This window comes from Colias philodice, chromosome 1 (assembly GCF_061535455.1).
Source record: "Colias philodice isolate Cphi_HAF_F1 chromosome 1, ilColPhil1 Martin Lab GWU primary, whole genome shotgun sequence".
NCBI classification, from domain to species: Eukaryota; Metazoa; Arthropoda; class Insecta; order Lepidoptera; family Pieridae; genus Colias; species Colias philodice.
In genome coordinates this window covers 5902687-5923390 of record NC_143086.1, presented here as the reverse complement: position 1 = coordinate 5923390, position 20704 = coordinate 5902687, and the positions used below count along the sequence as shown (strand labels likewise).

At 33.7% G+C, this 20704-nt stretch overlaps 1 protein-coding gene and 2 non-coding genes across 3 annotated transcripts in view; all 3 read left to right on the top strand.

The window, feature by feature from the left end:
* Positions 1–13832, top strand: part of LOC149491136 (WD repeat-containing protein 47) — a 64827-nt gene extending 50995 nt beyond the window's left edge. Inside the window, exons 9-10 of the mRNA XM_089702285.1 lie at positions 3973–4192; positions 9606–13832. Coding sequence (XP_089558411.1) covers positions 3973–4192; positions 9606–9751 — 366 coding nt within the window. The 3' untranslated portion in view covers positions 9752–13832. The remainder of the gene's footprint in view (positions 1–3972; positions 4193–9605) is intronic.
* A 497-nt stretch (positions 13833–14329) lies between these two features.
* Positions 14330–14402, top strand: TRNAR-CCU (transfer RNA arginine (anticodon CCU)). The gene has a single exon. It is a non-coding gene; the product is annotated as a tRNA-Arg (tRNA).
* A 2269-nt stretch (positions 14403–16671) lies between these two features.
* TRNAR-CCU (transfer RNA arginine (anticodon CCU)) lies at positions 16672–16744 on the top strand. The gene has a single exon. It is a non-coding gene; the product is annotated as a tRNA-Arg (tRNA).
* Positions 16745–20704: the final 3960 nt, after the last annotated feature.

Sequence of the window (20704 nt, the reverse complement as noted above, 5' to 3'; positions counted from 1 at the left end):
TACGGAAGTTGTTACTAATATAAAAATTAAATATTTTAATTTAAAAAAATATAAGCAGTTTGGTCTACAGTATAACCTTGAAATGTTTAAATACTATAGAAGTAAAGTAAAAATACTTATCAATCAGGCTTATCAGAACCATATAAAAAAAATTGAAACCAACATTAAAGACGATCCCAAGAAATTCTGGGCATTTGTAAAGGAGCAGCGGTCATCTAGTAAGTTGCGTATCGAATATGACTATGATGGTGTTAAAGTAAGTGGTATTGACGCCGCAAATGCATTCGCTAAATATTTTCAATCAGTATTTTTAAATGAAAAACCAAAACTTGATTATAAGGAAGCTTCGCTTGTATCCGGCGTCGCTTCATCACGTATTTCTATAGATTACATTTCAAAATCTGATATAAAGCTTGCAATTCGGCGCCTTAAACCGCATTCGGCAGCAGGTCCGGATAATATACCGCCGTTCATTATTAAAGACTGTATATCAATTTTTATTGTACCTCTTCACTACATATTTAATTTGTCTCTCCAAACTGATACGTATCCTACCGTATGGAAAACTTCGCGTGTTACACCGGTTCCAAAGAGTGGCTCCAAAGTGAGCATTGAGAACTATAGACCTATCGCGGTGCTATCTACTTTTGCTAAACTACTAGAAATTATTTTAAATAATCACGTCTCACAACAAATAAGTTGTCGATTATCAGATTGTCAGCACGGTTTTCGTGCCCGTAGATCAACATCAACAAATTTAATTAATTTCGTTGACTACGCTTCTAAAAACTTAGATCGGAAAAAACAAATCGATGTCAGTTATTTCGACTTTAAGAAAGCGTTCGATCGCGTAGATAATGACGTCCTTTTGCGCAAATTTTCTATGATTGGTTTCACTCCCAGGCTGGTAAAATATTTTGCAGACTACCTCCGGGATCGTTTTCAATTTGTACAACTTGGTAGTTATCGTTCAGATCCATATGCCATCAATTCTGGTATCAGTCAAGGCAGTACCCTCGGACCTACTCAATTTCTGGTAATGATCAACGATCTTCCAGATGTTATTAGTTCTTCCCAGTGTCTTATGTTTGCCGACGATCTAAAATTATATTTGGCTGTAGGAAGTATTGAGGATTGTCAGGCATTACAAAACGATATAAATAGCGTCTGCGAATGGAGTAAAATGAACCGTTTAGATCTTAATGAGGCAAAATGTAAAGTAATGACTTTTACTAGGAGTAAATCCCCACATCTCTATGACTATAAAGTTTTGGATAAGATTGTAGCTAGAGAGAATTCGATTCGTGATTTAGGCGTATTATTCGATCGTTCCTTAAGTTTTAATGACCACATAATTGATTTATGTCATAATGCATATAAAGCCCTTGGATTTATTTTTAGGCAGACTGCTCGTTTTAATGACAAAACTGTTATCACTAGCCTTTATTATGCGTTTGTGCGTAGTAAGCTTGAATATAACGCTATCGTGTGGAGCCCGCATGAAAAAATTTACACGTTAATGATTGAAAAAATTCAACGTAAGTTCTCAAGATGCCTTTTCCGGAAGATGTATGGATATTATCCCTACTTATATCCATCCTTGTACGTTACGGGGATGGTTGGAATGGATACACTCGAGCTACGACGCGAGCGCGCGCTTATGGTTCATTATTATCTGCTGTTAAATAGCAAAATTGACAATCCCGTGGCACTGGGGGCCTGTGGTGTGTGGGCACCGAGCTGCTCTGTGCAGTGGCGCTCGCGTCCGCTGTTCGCGGAGAGCCTGCTCCGGACGCGAGCCGCTTGGAGTGCACCCACCCATCATGCACTCAATTTGTTAAATAAATTTTTACGTGCTAAATCTGAAGTGGACCTATTTAATGTTAATATTGTATCGTTTGTCTCTAATTGTACCTTATTTTTAAGTCAGACTTTGTAATAATTGTTATCTTTGTGCGTTTTGGTATGTTTTGTACTGTAAGTCAAAGATGTATAAATAAATAAATTAAACTAAATAAATTAAATTCCAACTTGTAGGATAATTATAATAATAGTGGTGCCTAGATGAAAAAAAAGGATGAAATAATAGAAAGGTTGAAGTATAAGCCTTTTTTATCTAAAACACAAATAAAATTTATGTTCAATAGCTATTTACAGAAAAGCAAATAGCCTTTTTCGTCAGTAGCGATAATCTTTTCTTCAATGTATACGTATATTTAACATCATTTTTGCAAACAAACATTTTTGCCATCACGATTTCATTGTATATATAATAAATAGATATATTTGTTAATTATATGCACTGTGTGGATTTAAATGTAAAATTAATCAAGTATTTACCCAAATCGAAATTAATAAAATAACCGTTCTATTTTCAATAATCGTATCTACATGATAATCTTTGAACACAGTGTACGCTAGCTTTGTCACACTAGTGATTGAAGCAATGTTTTATCCCTTTCATTATTTCAATACACGTGTCAAGCAAGTGTCATTAATAAAGAATTGTAAATTGTTATTTTTACTCTTATACTGTAATAATTTAATATATTTTGCTGTGATATGATATTCCTTTATCTTTCTTTATTTTTTTGCACGAATACGTGCACTTTCTGAACACATAGGAAGGCATTTTCGACAACTTTAATGTACCTATAGGCACATGCGCTCACTGGGACCGGTGACAATCTGACTGATTGCATTGGTCCCAAATAGGACCAATTCACGGAATCAGTTTTGGTGCGTTGATGACGTATCTACCTCTTGTTTCTATATATAATATCATTGGGGTCTACCCGAAAGGAAATAAGCAAATTATAATTCCGGATGTCGAAGTAATAACATGAAGCCAATTTTCACCAGTTCGCTGGAAGGGGGCGTCTCCTATTCGATTTGAAATAATTGAACCCTGATGCTATGTTTTGTCTCTCGGAAAACAATTTATATTTATCAAATCAAATAGGGATGTATCAAGCGGTTTTGGTATATTTTGTCATTGAATGCTCTTTATGGGGAAATTTTATAATTATCTGTACGTAATTCCAGTGTTATTGATGACCTACATCAAAATATTTTCTATTTAGGTAGGAGAGTAGTAGCTTGGTAGATTGACAATTTTACTTTTATCCTATAAGCTTAAAAATTTAAAAGTTCAACATCCAGTACGCTGGCAAAGTGCGTATCCGCACTCAGTTGGCCAGCGCACTGGATTATAGCCTAAACCATCTTAAATCTTGCCGGCCAGTGCAGTGTCCTTTTACTATGACTATGCTTTGTTGATAAATGAAGTCCCATGTCCCCTAGTGGGGTAAGGGGCAAATACATTATACACCTGTTTCACTGATCGATTTTCTTTAGGGACAAGTAGGTGATCAACCTTCTGTGTCCTATGAGACCGAGACATTTTTTTTTTCTTCGTCTCCACCGGAAATGGAACCCAGAGCCCCTCGGTGCTACGCTCACGCGTAAACCACTACACCAAGGAGGCGATGCTTTGCCTAGTTGCCTAGTTGATAGTGACGATCAATCCTATTGATGTGTTATGTATTGACGCGATAACGTTTTTAAAATCGTTTTAGTCGGGTGACATGTTCAGAAACTTGTGTCACACCAAAACCTCACGAGCGCGATCGCAGGTATAACGAGAGAGAGACGGACCGATCTCCCGTCTCATCTCGAGCGCTGCCACCAATAAGACGTTATCACGTAAACATCTCGATCGTAAACCTACTTTACAAACAACCAATTTTTTATTACACGCTTTATATTAGCTTCACCTGTATGTTTGTTTGTAACCAACTTCTTTGGGCGCGATTTTGACCCACTTTAAACGGCCAGATTTCGTTCAAACTTTGTAGATTTATTGAGGACCGATGACAATACACAAATTTGATAAAATTTTCTATTTTTTAGTTCGGTTTTCTATAAAAAGCGTGTTTTTTAGTTGTTTTTAACTATTATTATTTTACGTAGGGCTCAGCGGTAGCGTCCCTAGCGGTGGACCCTAGCGGGCGGCTGCTAGTATGCGGGCACGACGACGGCTCGTGCGCGCTGCACGACGTGCGCGGGTCGCGCGCGCTGCAGCGGTTCGCGCCGCACTCGAGCGACGTGCGCAGCGTTCGCTTCTCGCCCGGCGCGTACTATCTGCTCACTGCGGGGTATGATGGGCGCGTCGTGCTGACTGACTTGCAAGGTAAGGTTCATGTGTAGCTGTGGGGAGTGTGTTGTAGGGTTGAGCGACGTGCGCAGCGTGCGCTTCTATCTGCTCACCGCGGGGTACGACGGGCGCGTCGTGCTGACTGACCTGCAAGGTGAGTGCGAGTGGTTCTCGTATAGCTGTGGGGGGGGAATAGTGGGTGCGTTGCAGGGTTGAGTTGTGTTCGGTTCAGCGCTTTACAGCGCATGTATTCAACAAGTTCTTTTGTTTATGTGGACGGAAATAGTGCAACTTGAAATATGAGACGTGATGCAACTTCTGGAAAAATATTTCATCTACTTCAAGAAGGGTTTTTCTTCTACGTTAAGTAATAAAATGCATTAAAACGGACAACAGTTATGCAAAACTGAATCACTACATAGTATAAAACAAAGTCGATTTCCCTGTCCCTATGTCCCTATGTCCTTATGTCCCTATGTCCCTTTGTACGCTTAAATCTTTGAAACTACGCAACGGATTTTGATGCGGTTTTTTTTAATAGATAGAGTGATTCAAGAGAAAGGTTTATATGTATAATAACATCCATTAAATAGTGGATAAGTACTGTTATTTTTGAGGTTTCTAAAGTGATGTCGTAAAAAATTACATTTTTTCCGCTTACATTGCAAACGCAGGCTGAACCCTACGAGTTTTATCAAAATAATGTACTAAGTATTATACACATTGAAAAGGTCTATAGAAAAGTCCGCGATGGTATATGTCTATCTCTTATGGATAACCCACAATAACTTTTTTTTTGTCATTTACTTTTTACGAAAAATAATGGCTAATTTTCGATGCGATTTTAACCAATACAGCATTAATCCTTAACCAATTAAATACCTTGAATACATTGTTCGTTTAATATAGATCTATATGGCCCTTTACACCGTATGATTTAAGTGAATATTTTCGAAGATATTACAGATTTAAAAATTGCGGGACGTAGCGTTTGCGGCGGTACCGGCCGGCCGCCAGGCTATCTATACGAAGTCGGAGCGGGCCGCTATGTTTTTATATACAACGTTCACAGTTTTTCTGTAGTGTATTTAGTATCAGCATTGCACCCGTGCGAAGCCGGGGCGGGTCGCTAGTATGTTTATATTTTACAGCAACATAAATAACATTACGTCTGGTTTCTTGAATTCATAAGACCAGATATAATTTTAATTGAGAAAAAAAAATATTTTCATTGTATAATGAAGAAGAACGGACCTTTTAAATTTTATTTATATTTAACAGGAGTTAAATTTTTATAACATTAATTATGAAAATACATACTAAGACCTCATTTCAATTAACTGGAAATTATAGAAGATCTGTGCTTACTATTATTTAAATTATGCCTTATAACGTAAACCTTGAGTTAAATAAAACCAGATCATTTACATCTATGGTATCAAGTGAGCTAAACTCGTCACGAACTAGGTGACAGGAAACAAACTTGAAGATCACATTTAACTCCCATCGATTTATCTCACAGACCCGTTATAGTGCTATTCTCTTATCAAACTATGCAAAGGTGACGATAATGTGAGAAAAAGAATAGCATAACATAAGTCTTGTCTAGGAATATATTCCTTAGTAAACAAGGATATCGTTCTCATTTGCACCATTCTAAGATAGTCTTTACACCTTTATAAATTCATGGTGTAATACAGGTGCGTGTGCCGCGAGCTAAATAAAAAATAAATAATAATACATTTTTATACATGCGTACAGCATGGAAAAGACAAAAATAAGTTTGTCATAGTTAATCCAACAAACATTATACTGTCATAGTGTGTGACCACTAAACGTGTTCACTTGAACAAGATATAGTTTTGGAAAACCCTTGGAAAATCACAAGGAAGTTGTTACGTGTACGATGACACTAAGGGCCGATTTTTCAATGCCCAGATAAACAGCTAGATAGACTTTATTCTTCAGTTAACAAAATATTCAATTTTTCAATAGACGAATAGGACTTATCTATCGAATAACTACGTTATTTGAGGAATAAATCTATTTGCCGCTCCAACGGCCAGATAGCGCGCTATTCGACGGTTAGGCGTTTGAGTTGACAACTGACGCGTCAAATTTGGGATATTTTCGTATGTCATAACATAGAGCGTAGAATTATTAACAATTAAACCTCTTTCTATATAATTATTATCAATTAAAATCATATTGAAATTGATGTTTTTAATAGTACTGATGACCATGCCATTGAAAATTTGCCGAACGCTGCCTTTAAGTATGTCGTTTCCATCGTAAAATATATAAATTGAAACACAAATATAACCAAACTCTTTACTCGAATCAAAACAACAATCAACAATCATAGAAGACAAGTGCACTCCTGACGTGAGTCATAATGACGGTTGTTGACAAATTGCAAGAGTTGACTCTATTCCGCTCTAACCTGACTAATTTAATATGTTTGTTTCGCCACTCCGAGAGCAGAGCTGCCAATATGGAAATATTTGATCAGATAGTTATTCATCAAATAAATCACGATTGAAAAATAGGCGAGCCGTTATGAGTTAGATAAATAATTGAATAAATCTATTCGAGCGGTAGTTATTAGACTGTTTATCTCGGGATTGAAAAATCGGCCCTTAATTAATGTATGGCTTTGGTTTCGTTCGGGTCGGACATCTGTGCATGTTCCTCACTTTAGTATGTGTTCTACGACACGATATGTTCGCTTTGTACCGGCCGCATATCTCATTGGATATTCTGAGTGCGCTTTGGAACTCATTCAACTTATAAATTGTTTGCATTCAGCTCCAGCTGGTATACTTTTAGCGCGGTTAACGTACTCACTTTGCTTAGACGCTCTCGTAAATTGGATTGAGAAAGCACAGCGATATGGCTCTTTGAGATTTAGATTCGTTGAGTGATGTCGCGAATATTCTGACGCTTAAGCGCCAGTGGAATTAAATGTACCTACTCCATATTTTATTTCCGTGGCGCTTTCAAGTTGTATCACGGCGTTTGGAATATGTGAATCAATTTCTATTGGGACAGTGGGGCAAAACAACGGCTGCTAGTTTGAAATAAAAATCAATTAAAAGTTTTGACATCTTTTTTTTCATAAAAAATTCACTATCCTTTTTTATGAAAAAAAAATGTTGTCATTTTAAATGCGAAAGTTTGTGAGGATGGATGTATGTGTATACATATACATACATATGTTTGTTAATCTTTCACGCAAATACTACTGAAATGATTACAATGACATTTAGGACACATATTAGGGTAACTTGGATTACCACAGGTAATCCAAGGTTTTATCCCGGAAATCCCACGGGAACGGGAAGTATGCGGGTTTTTCTTTGAAAACGCGGGCGAAGCCGCAGGCGGAAACCTAGTAAGATAAGAACATATTGATAAGAACTGGTTTGTTCCATAATTGGTACAAAGTTAAAGGTTAACCAAATAGTCCGCCAGGGATCAAAGTTTCGTACTATTTTGGTTAAACTATTCGATATAGTTAAGCCGTTAAATCTCACTCGTTGTGGTCGAGTTATACGTAGATTGTGTTAATATTGTGAGCGTTATTACACTGACCCAAATGGAGTACAGTGTCAAAGACGTTTATTGGTTCAGGATACCAATTATTTATTTACAACTCAAATGAAAATAAGATCCGACATTGAGACGAATCTTTGCTGAAAATAATATAAATATCTCTCAGTGAATTTTGCTGAAGGAAAATTTCTCTTTCAACTGGAATCCTCTCTATGACTTGAACGTATCAAGTCTTATGTATCTTCGATAGATTTCACGGATCACTTTATTTCAATCCCGAAGTGTTTACGAAGATATAGAGAGTGAACTGAGCACACATCGATCTCACAAATAAACTTGCGTGGAAAAAATATGGGATGCTTCTATCTACTGGCCTATAAAAAAAGATATAAAGATAGAAGATTGTCATTTCATGCCCGCTAGAGGATACGAGAAATCGCTTCATACTAATAACACTGTCTATCTATTGTGACGTGACGTTATTGGTACAAGTGGAAGTAAATACAGAGTAATAATGGACTTGGTCGTATCGCTGTTGGAATTTATGGCATGTCAAACGGTGAGAAATCAAACTCGGTAGCTGGATTACGGTGATAAGAGGATTGGTCGAATAAAGGTCTATTATCCCGTATACAGTTGTTATCGGGCACGAAGGGAACGTTGCCGCTAACCGTAGTTTTGCCCAGAATTCGTATTTAAATGCTACGTTTCTTATATTTCGCTTTATGAATGTAACTCAACGGTGAACGAGATAATATACGTGTATAACATGTTCGTCTATTGAGATACATGTGAATAATTTCAATATTCATTTTCCAATCTAATTATATTTTCTTTGTATCGATGTTGTATATTAACGTAAAGTCGGTTTTTGTCTCGTTTGAAAGTAGTTCTGAAATGTCTACAAACAAAAGAAAAAACAGTGTTATAGCGTTTATTATATCAGTGTTAGCATTAACGGAATGAGATTGCGACAATTTCATGTTGTCACAAGCGATGCATATTATGCACGATAACATTTTTTGTGAGTGTACACAATTACTGAACCAGTCCAATTTAGGTCGGAATAGTAAAGCCGCTATAATGATTTGTAGTTTTTGAATATTTTACGGTCAATGAGCTTTTGGCGCACGATTAATAAACATTTAGAAAGAGGTAACTTTCGCGTTGTAGTCGATTATAGTGCTTGTTATCGTTTGGATATGTGTGGATAAAACGTTTAGAGATATTACGTCGTACAAATTCATATTTATAACAAATAGAAGTTTTTCATATATTCACAAATTTAATCTTATTGTTTCGTTGTCATACGTAGGTATTATAGTAAAGCCCTTATGGCTTCATTCCAGCTGCGTCATTGAATTGACTTCAAACGGCAACCTCATATTACTATTATTTCTTTTTTGCTAATGGAGTAGTCATATGTATGGTAAATAAGATTGAAAGTTGCCTTGATCCGTATTTAATGAAATTCGGCAAAAAAAATGTAGAAACAAATAAAATTTATACAATCATTTTTAAAGATGCTGATGCTGTCCGGGCTACAGCGTTAGAGGAAATTTTGATGGGGTCTATATTACAAAAGGTCCCTAATGGGACACGTTAACTTTTGTGTGCATTACAGAATGATTTTTCATTTATTTTATTAACTAAATTTTAATTTCAGTGAAACGTAGATTTTCATTGTAATCTTGGATTTTTCCTAACCTTAATGCTATCTTTTATATAAGGTATTCTCGTAAATATCAAAAGTTTCATCACGATCTGTAAAACGATCCAATTGTAAATGCAATGCACAAACACTGTCCTACTAATCAGCACATAGGACTTTCGGACCTAAAAATCAATATTGATCAGTCCTATTACCAACTATTATAACTAGATCCTTTTTCAGGTGATCTAACATGCGCGCTCCCAAGCGTGCCCGTCGCGAGGCATCCCGACAAAGTGATATCAGCAAGATGGCATCCCGACGACTTTTCCTTCCTCTCGACGTCAGCAGACAAGACCGCAGTACTGTGGACCATACCGCCAGTTTAACCTGGACAAAGTTAAACTATGAGTTACGTATGATTTGTTCTTGGATTCTGGTGACATCTCTCATTTCATTTGATAACATTTTTTGTGATTTTTCTGGCAGTTTCAACTGTTTTGGACACCCAAATTGACATGTAGGAAAGTTTTGACTGTTTGCCTCAATGTTGGTCATTAATGATTTTAGAAGTAATTACCGTACGCACAATTTGTCTAAGTGGCTTGCAAATGTTGCAGATAATTAAAATTTACATTATTATGAATTATAATTGGAAAAATGTAAGGGAAGTTATTGTAATTCGTTCCCGAATATGACGCTAAATTAACGACCAATGGCAACGAAGTCCCTATTTGCGAACATTATACTTAGATAAATAAATGTTTAGATAAATATAAATGTTATATTGGTGTTTGATGTGAATATGTGTGTCAAGAGAATTCCTTTTAAGTGTTGCGCACTCGGTACCACGTACGGTTGGTAGTATGGGCGAATCAATGGCCTATCAAATTCGCGGGTGTAACGCTAAATGCCGTTTCTTGGTCTATGTTAGAAATGCAGCATTAAGAACAAACGACTCAGTATTCAATCTACTCGAATTATTCTTTTTACGGACAGTTTACGGAGATACTATTTTATTCCTTGCTATGAGTATGAGCTGAGTGAACATTCAGCCATTAAATCTCTTATATATTTCTTAACGTACTTACAGTTCTGCGAGTGGTTTCCATGGCAAAATATAAACATTGCTATAAAATGTATGAATCTTAATTTTTACTTAAAATTTATGCTTCGTCGTCACAACACTCTGGTTGATATGGAATGTGTTAGAACGTAGAATCAGTTGCACTGGCTTTATAGTATTTGTTAGTTATGATTTATAGAATTACCTATCTATATAAAAATTAGATTGTATAGTTTAACTACGTATACCATAGCTTCAATAGCGAATCAATTGTCTTCTAGTGGAATAGCTTTTTGTCGCAAGTCGATGTTTGTACTAATAAATGTTTTCATCTAATTAACTGTTTTTAAAAGATTTGTATAACTACCAGGAATTTATTATTATTATATATCTTTAAAAAAAAAACTGAATTATTTTTTCTCCACTTTATTCGATAGACTTTAGTATTTTTGTAAATACTTACAGTTAACGACTCTCAGATTGATATTTTTAAATTTTTTATCGATTCATCGTAGAATTTGATTGAACTATTTTTAATAATAATGGAGTTTCGATTGATTATAAATCTTACATTGAAATAGAACGGTTATTCTTCACATCATACGTAGTAGATCTTTCTATAACTTACTGCAATAGTTTAGTTTTAAGTTTATTTAACGATGCTTTAATATAATGGCTTGTGCGTTGCGAATTCATGTCGCGATAGTTTAATCGATGCTTAAATAATGATACTTGTGCACAAATACTCTGTAATTAAAACTAATTAAGTATTGTGCTATGTATACAATTGAGTAAGTCTTAGATCGCATGACAATGTGTGCGTGCACGTACACGCATTATTGCGTATACGTACACGCACACACACATCGTCACTTTGAAGACTCAGAGGTGTGTTTCATCCGAACGGAATGAGTTGTGATGCTATGTTTTATTGTAAAATTAACTTATTTTTGTCCAACGGTGCGTTAAAACCAAGGAAACTTAGGATATTTTCACGTATAGTTTTGATATGTTATTGGCGTAATATTACCAAATAGAACACTGTATCCGAATAGTTAGAATCATTCCTTCGCTTACGTTATGTTGTTAAGGACTTTTTCTCCTTTAGGCAAGAGAACAAATTGCTTACAAGATATATTTGGGGTGGATTATTTCTTCCCTTTGTAAGCGTTTTCATCTCGTATACGTGTATTGTCTTGATATTACTAGTAGATAGATAATTTTCTCATCGATTAATTATTATTAATGTCTATGGAAAGTTAAAATGATTTACGCTATACTTGGTACTCACTGTATGTATTATTTACTAATCTCATATTCGCATGTTCGCTAGCACTTAGTTTTTTATGAATGCGATGTTTATTTTGTTTACGATTTAAGAATGAGCTTTAAGAGTACTGTAATGTTACTAATAACGCAAGTTTGTGATGTTCGTCACAATTTTGTAATATGTAATAGTTATAGACGCCTTTATTCACAAATGTTGAGGCTTTTACATGTATCGTTCACATTTGTGAATTTGAAATATAAAATAAAAACAAACAGAATTTAATTCACATTTAAAACTTGCAAGACATTTCTTGGTAAATTAATGAGAAGTCTGAAAATACAGTTCTTTATCGCTAAATTTTTAAAACAATCCTTTATTGCTGATTTTGTAAAATAAACACATTTAATTATATTCTAGCTATACTCTTGAATTGATGTAATTAAGCTTTAATTAATTTTCTATTATTAATTGTTTTCTATAAATATTTCGCGAACCTATTTTAAGATAAAATTTGTATGCTAAATTTGTCACAAAATACCTGTATCTCAAGAACCAGTGATTTTTTTTATTTCTTACTATTTATTCGCATATATGAATAGGAATACAGAACAATAACTTGTAAATTATATGTTTCATTGTATCGCTGTTTAGGTGTATGTGTAAATTACATAGGAAAGGTTGCAACCCTGTGACTTATATTAGATTTTATAAGCATAGCCGTTAGAGCATTTAGAGGGAAATATTTATTAGTATACCCATTTACAGGGCAACCACGTAATTCCTGTTCCTGATAGATTCAAAAGGTTATTGATTTTAACAAAATTTCTATCAATAAAATACTCGTTCGAATACAATACAAAAGAACCCGGGCATCACACATTTGCATAAAACAAGCCAATCAAATACCAGACCTTATATTCGTGTTCTTATAATGACCAATAGCTGCGTAGTGCGTACTATTTATTGTGCTGCGATCCTATTCTTATTGGTTGAAATGTCGGAATTTAATTAATTATTAGTATTTCGATGCGTAGGCACAAAACATCTATTAAAGCACAAATTATTATGTCTTAAACATGTTTAAATATTTGCAACGAAATAGAAGTTAACCTAAATTTCCAACCACGTCTGAGTAGCCAACAAGTAAATGCTTCGCTCTCTATCAAAAGGCAATAAATCAAGTAACTTGTCATACTGTTGACTCGAAACTAGCAATATTTTCGAGTTGCTCCTAAGAGGGGTATGTACAGAAATATACGTGATTGGTCGTATTGAAAAATGAAATTGACTTCGCTCGTTGTGTATCAGTGTTCTCCGAATTCAACAAATAACTCTGATAAAATGAAAATAGTTGTACAAATTCGAACAGGAATATTGAGTAAACACTACCCAAAAATGCCGCGAATTTTTTAGTTTACTGTGAACGTTTTTGAAGTTCAGCGCAGCGTAAATATTATTCAATTAGTTTCAATTTAGCTTTCAGGTATTTTTGGGAGTGAGATAACGTATAGAATTCATAAATCAACGTAATAACGTATGCAGGTTTGAGTTCAATAATGTGTCTTCGGGTAGTGATGCCCTGGCTTCTTAATTTTAATATAGTCACTTTCTTAGGTGATCATTTGAAATAAATATTTTCAGTGCTTGAGTTCGAAATCTCTGTAATTTTATCCGTATTCAGTATTTATATAGAAAGGTGACTTTGAATAATATACTAGTTCATATACATCAGCTGCTACTTATAAGTCCGAGTATTGAGATAAAACCGAATAAAGCTTTGATGTATGCGCTTAACATAGCAAAAGTATGAATTATTTGATAATCTTAAAGATTATGTATGTTAGTGACATGTAACGCAATTAAATTGTGAAAGGCTTTGCACAAAGTATTATTATAATTGGAAAATTAATCTATTGATGTACTTACAAAATAATTGATCGATCTATGTTTGTGCTAGGTCTTCAATGCACATAAAACATTATATAATGATATATATTCTATGTATAGTTTGATTGTGTGCGAAGTTTATTGTAACGATTAACATAGTGTCGTACGCTGATAAAACATATTTGTTAAACCGAATTTCGTTAACAATGTATCCATTTTGGTGTAAGAATACATACTTATTTACAAATACTTGTTTTATTTCATGCCCTTTACAATATAAGAAAGAAATACAAATAAGATTGAAATGCAAGAACAAGGAAGTATACGAGAGGACGAAATACGAGAAATAAAGGTACAATTGGTAAACGATAATAATTTCTACAAATACCCTCATTAAATAATATATTCTATATTACCACCTAATCATTGTTCGTACGGGAAACCGCTTTTAGTCACTAATACTTTGATCCCTATGGCTTAAAGATTTAAAAGTATTTGTAGGTATAACTTACTATCTAGATTAAGGCAGTGTAGGAATTAAGGTAACAAGTTGCAAATGCGAAACTTTTAGTTTTTAACATGTTTTAATTTATGCGATTTTTAATTTGTATGTTTGTCTTTGCGAATTTATAAAAGCTTTGCGATGGCATTTCAAAATGTGTTTTTTAATATTTACTTTGTCCGTTTAAAACTTCCATTAAACCTTCTTAATAAATATAGGATAATTTTATGCCCTTTCTCAACGCCCTTGTGGCCTAATGGATAAGGCATCGGCCTCCTAAGCCGGGGATTGAGGGTTCGAGTCCCTCCAGGGGTAGATATATATTTTATTTTTGTTTTTTATTTGTACAATAATTTGTAACTATGTCTTTGGTACATAACTATCTGAAATAACATGTATACACAGGTACATAGAACTTTTTGTTTCATCATAACATTTTCAAGTTTAAAAATTTATTGCATTGCTGTTTATTTATGAGTTTCAGGAAATGTACCTATATTTTTTCTCATTATTTTCTATTTTTGTCATACAGAAAAAGCAAGACCGTAAAATAAATTTTATTTCAATATGTATGAGTGAAAAGTTATTAGCATTGAAACAAGCTTGTCGATACAGCCTGAACATTTTGTTTGAAGCGCCCCCAACTCACCCTCGTATTTCAAATGGGGTAATAGCGCAGAGATGGCGCTGATTTATAAAACCCCTTCCTTAGTAATTATCAAGGATATAATATAAACGAAATATTCTTAATTAATCTCCAAAACCACATTTTCGTAACGTCCTTTTTTAGCTTGATTTATTGCAGTTTAGAAAACCCGAAAATTCGACATCGAAAATTCAAAAGTGGTCCAAAATTTCGATAGGGCAAGTACAGTCTCCTGTGGTCTAAGGGATAGGGCACCGAGCGATTGTTGGGGCTCGGGGGAGAGGGTTCGAGTCCCTCCAGGAGGCGTGATTTATTGTTTTTTTTTTAATTTTTGTATAGTTGCGATTTTTTTTCTATGCATTGCCTATAGCTATATTTTGTGCTTCTAAAGTATATGTTTTTATTGTGTGCTTTTTTTTAATTATCAAGTAATTATAATCTTTTAATTATGTACTTTTTTATAACCCTCTTGTGGGGTCATAGGTGCATTCCATAATATTTTCACAGATTTTTCTCCTAAGAAAATACGTCGTAAACATGTGTGCAATAAGATAACAGTGTTCTTTTAGTTACTAACAACTTATTAACTGATAATGTTATTCTAGAAATGTATGCGAATTTTAAACTATATTTAATCGTTGTATACCTAGGGCAGGTGTGTCTTTTCTTATTTCGTAGTATAATATGAGCACAGATTACAAAATAGTAGCTAACGCTAGTATGAGTACTACTATGGGTAGTGTCTTCATGTCAGACATTGTTTTGCAGTATACAAGATTGTTCATTTGATGTAATAGGTGGATTTTATAATATTAAGTAGTGGTCCGCCGCGGCTTCGCCCGTGGTACCTACATGTTTAAACCATCCTATCTCTCAAGTTGGATCGAACTGCACATGGTGTGCGAATTTTATTATAATCGGTTAAGTGGTTTAGGAGTCCATTGAGGACAAACATTGTGACACGAGATTTATATATATTAAGATTAAGATTTACCTACCATCATGTGTCGATAAATCGTTATGTATATTAAAAAAATAAAGAAAGTTACCCTAATAACATGCATTGTATTACAAACTTAAATTATACTATTTAATATTTTCAGTCATAATGTGTGTACAGATTCATTTTAAACTAGGTATACCTTTCATTTAATGTATAAATAGGAATATTTTAAAACAATCGGTAAGTATGCATTTCTGAAACGATCATAAAGCATTTTATTTACAAGCGTTCAAAATAAACCACAGACGTTGTAGATATGTCGAAGTTTGAGTTTGCAGCGTAGTAATCTTATAAATTCATAGTTCATATAAAATTATTGACCTATAATAATTAATGTTATATCACTGACAAGTGTCATCAAAATCCGTTCAGTGGTTTTCAGGTGAAAAGTGAATACATCTATACGCCCATTATCTATACATTCTTACAAAAGTTTGCGTTTATAATATTATAAGTAGCATATTATAACATAAAAATATATATCAATGCAAAAGATTACCTCTTTTGTACCCTTATAATGATGTATGTTCTGAATAAAGCTAGTAACTAAGCTTCCTTTTATCGCAACTTAGGTACATTGTTAGTGAGTTTTAAAGGATTAACTATATTTTATATTAATATTAATAATAAATAAATTGAAGATATATTGATCTTTGTTCCGCTACTATAATATTGTTGTTGCAGAATATAAATGTTTATAAGAAAAAATTTGGTATTGGTGTGGATATCCAAATATGTATATCAGAATTTTGGAGGTACTTAACGTTCGTTCCTTCATTTCATTTTTTCTGAAAGATACATAACTATAAGATAAGACAGTCCTTAAAATGATGCACACTGCAAATTCCATGTTTCTCTTATAATTTCACGTTAAAACTTATTTATAAATTTATTATCCTGTAAACTGAAGTTCTGTTTCATGTTTACAAGTACAAGCCCCTGTGGCCTAATGGATAAGGCATCGGCCTCCTAAGCCGGGGATTGAGGGTTCGAGTCCCTCCAGGGGTTCGACCAAAACACCTTTTTATTTTTTTTATATGTAAATAATGTTATGTTTCGAAATTTGAAAAATTTTGATCGTAATTGTGGATTTTTCAAAGTTTTTAAAGTTTTATCTGCGATCATTTAAAGCTAGTCAATTTTATCATTTGAAATATTATTGTTTTATTGCATTGATCAAGAAATTATCTATCTTAAATACCTATTATAATATTTTAAATTGATTTACGTGGTGTAGCTTCACTACATAGTATAAAAAAAGTCGCTTTTTCTGTCCCTATGTTCCTATGTATGATTAAATCTTTAAAACTACACAATGGACTTTGATGCGGTTTTTTTAATAGATAGAGTGATTCAAAAGGAAGGTTTTAGTATATAATTTATTATGTTTTAGACAAAGCGGACGAAGCCGCGGGCGGAAATAAATAAATAATAAATAAAATAAAATATTATAGGACATTATTACACAAATCGACCTAGTCCCACAGTAAGCTCAAGTTGTGGGTACTAGGCGACGATAAATATAATATTTAATAAATACATAAATAGATAAAGGTAAGCTAGTACTAGTTCAATAATATTCCTATGACAACGTATGTGTTACGTATATGATGTTTATACTTTATAGTTTATACGTATTTATTATGATATTATTATTGGCGAAGTTAATTTTGAATGGTTAAAACCAGATTTAAAACCAGTTAAAACCAGAAACCAGGTTCGTTTTAACCAGATATTGAATGTATCTATAAATGTCTATTTCCATTGCGCTTTATACAGGGTGTCCCAAAAAGTAGTGATGAACGCATGTTGGGAGGTAGAGGACCTAGAGGGCTATCCGAATCACCCCCATATATGTTATGCGATTTTTCGTATTTTCGGAGTTATGACGTTTTTTTCAATTTTTCTGCTATCGCCGAGTACGATGATATTTTCACTTATGGTGACGTCAATTATTGCGCTAGATGCTTAATTTTTTTTGTGTGCTAAGCTGAAAGATAGGTCAATTCAGTATGGTAACATTTATTATCGTTAAATCTTCAAATGGAATGAAAAAAAGAGTTAAATGTCAAGAAAGATAAAATTATCCAGTATGTTCAAAACTTCAAGGGCCCATAAAAAAATAAAATCACATGAAAAAAGTTTTCCATTTGGCTTTTAAAAACTTGCTCTATCTATTGGGTAGCTACCCTAAAAATTTCATTTTATTATTCAGAAGGTTTCAATCGAAAAATTGAAATCTAATGTGGTAAGTAAATATTTTATTAACATGATGATCATTAAAACTATTAAATAGGTGTTTAATTACCAGAAATTTTTAAAATAACCCAGCTGTGGCTCAATGCAAGTGCGACATCACCTTAAAAAGTTGTCTTTTAAATGTCTGAATGCCCTTTTATCATTTTTAATGGTTTCTTCTGCTACTATGAATTTCGGGGTTATTTCGTCCAAATTATGGCAGTATCTCGTCTTTGTAGTATCCCCACGGAAAAAAATTAATAGGGTTTATGTCCGGGGACCGTGGAGGCCAGGCTAAAGGGCAAAGATACCCTGAAAGATAGATTGGTCGTTGCAGCCTGCGCATGCGCCGGTGACGCCTGCCTTAAATCCTGGCCTCATCATGTAAATTCAATTTTTTCACTTGCCTCATTTAGATTTAAATTTTTCTATTGAAGCCTTCAAAATAATAAAATGAAATTTTCAGGGTAGCTACCTGATAGATAAAAGCCAAATGGAAAACTTTTTTATGTGATTTTATTTCTTTACTGGCCTTTGAAGTGGTGAACATACTCGGTAATTTTATCTTTCTACGCATTTAATTCTTTTTTTATTCCATTCAAAGTTCTAACTATAGTAAATGTTACCATACTGAATTGGCCTATCTTTCAGCTTAGCACAAAAAAAAATCAAGCATATTCCGCAATAATTGACGTCACCATGAGTGAAAATATCATCGTACTCGGCGATAGCAGAAAAATTGAAAAAAACGTCATAACTCCGAAAATACGAAAAATCGCATAACATACATGGGGGTGATTCGGATAGCCCTCTAGGTCCTCTACCTCCCAACTTGCGTTCATCACTACTTTTTGGGACACCCTGTATACAAGTATTTGGCCTGGCTTCTTTCCGATTTTGTTTTTTTGTATGGATGAATGATTCGTTTAAAACTTACTTAGTATTATTTTATTAACTTACCCTAACTACATGACTTTCAGATTTGTGATTAAAAAATATACAATTTTTTTAGTTTATACTGATCACGTAACATCGTAACGATATACTTTGCACTTTGCTGGCTGCATAAACAATTATCAAACGTCAATCAAAACATAGAAAGGAGTTATCCGGAAAGGGAAATAGGCTATTTAACAAAGGGTTGGGGATAAGCTGTAAATAGCTAGCTATAATTCAATAATTTGGCTAATTGGGAAGCTAGGGCGTGGAATTGGTGAAAACAATTAATTACTTATGTCGTCAAACAATGGTTTATTTATTTTGTAACCAGCGATCTTTTATGCGATAATATTGTCTCACAAAAAGTTTAAGTTCGATTTTTTATTCAGTATATTATGTAGTTATTAGCTGCTCGAGTCGCCTATTGGTTTCCTCTGGAGAGGTCTATTAGATATTGCCAAACTAATTTATAAGCCGGATATGTAGTTGCAGAGCTTTTTTAATACAAACAAAGAAAAAGATTTTCCTTAATCATATTTATATCTATACACGGATTTATTATGATACTCGTTAACGCTATATCGATATATTCGTTTGAATATACCTGTATTTAAAAAAAATATACCACAAAGTAAAAATAATATGAATGTGGGGCGAAACATTCTCTGGTTTTGTGTTGACCAGCAAATATCGCCTGCGTTCCCGTAATCTGACCAATTCAACACGTCGGCCTGCCGTTATGGAGTTTCATGTGAAAGTGGGTATAACAGAATTACATAGTATAGTAACTCAGATTTAGGTGTATAGGCGCTTTTCGATCGAACCTACGAGGCGGTCTGTGGGCGGCGTATTATAAGTTGTATATACCTATAATGATCCTATATACCAATACATAGTTTTTTGTGTACAATAATGAATGAATTTTAAAAACTCATGATAATTATTTATCATGCTTTGTTAGGTGAACTTTGTTTGAACCTTTTAGAATGAAACAATAGGTTAGCATCGAATCGGGTTATAAGGCAGCTATAGTATCTACCTACGTGATTGAACAAAAATCAAACAGCTTTTGTGTCCTTTGATAAAAGTTTGTATAGATATTGTTCAATTAATATGCAGACTGTAATCGGTGTATAGGTACTTACGATATATTTCTCTTAAGTATGCTTGAATTACTTTTTCTTACTTATGTCTTATAACTAGCGGTCCGTCCCGGCTTCACCCGTGGTACATATTTCGCAATAAAAGGTAGCCTATGTTCTTTCTCAGGGTCTAAAGATTGTCTGTGCCAAATTTCATCAATATCGGTTGAGAGGTTTAAGCGGGAAAGCGTAACAGACAGACAGCCAGAGTTACTTTCACATTTATAATATTACTAGTAAGGATAGATACTTTAACCATTTCAACAACAATGTTAGTTCCCGATAATTATGTGGAACTTATTAGAATAAGATAATAAAATCTTATTTATTATATTTATTACACGAAGCATCTGGTTAATTTTGTATAATATCTAAAATCTAATATTAATAATAAAGGAATGATTTATGATCATGAAGATATAATAAATAGGTAGGTATACGACCTAAAATAAAACCCACTATCTATAAATACCTAAAACCCACAAGATTTCTTGTTTTTATTAATAATTTGAGTACCTAAGTATCTACGTTTGATTTTAAATTCACAAAAACACCTTCAGTAACTAGGTAATTAGGTATATTGATTTTTGCATTTCGACAATTCTTATCTATAAATTACTTGAATTGTTTGATTTGCATATTATATAAG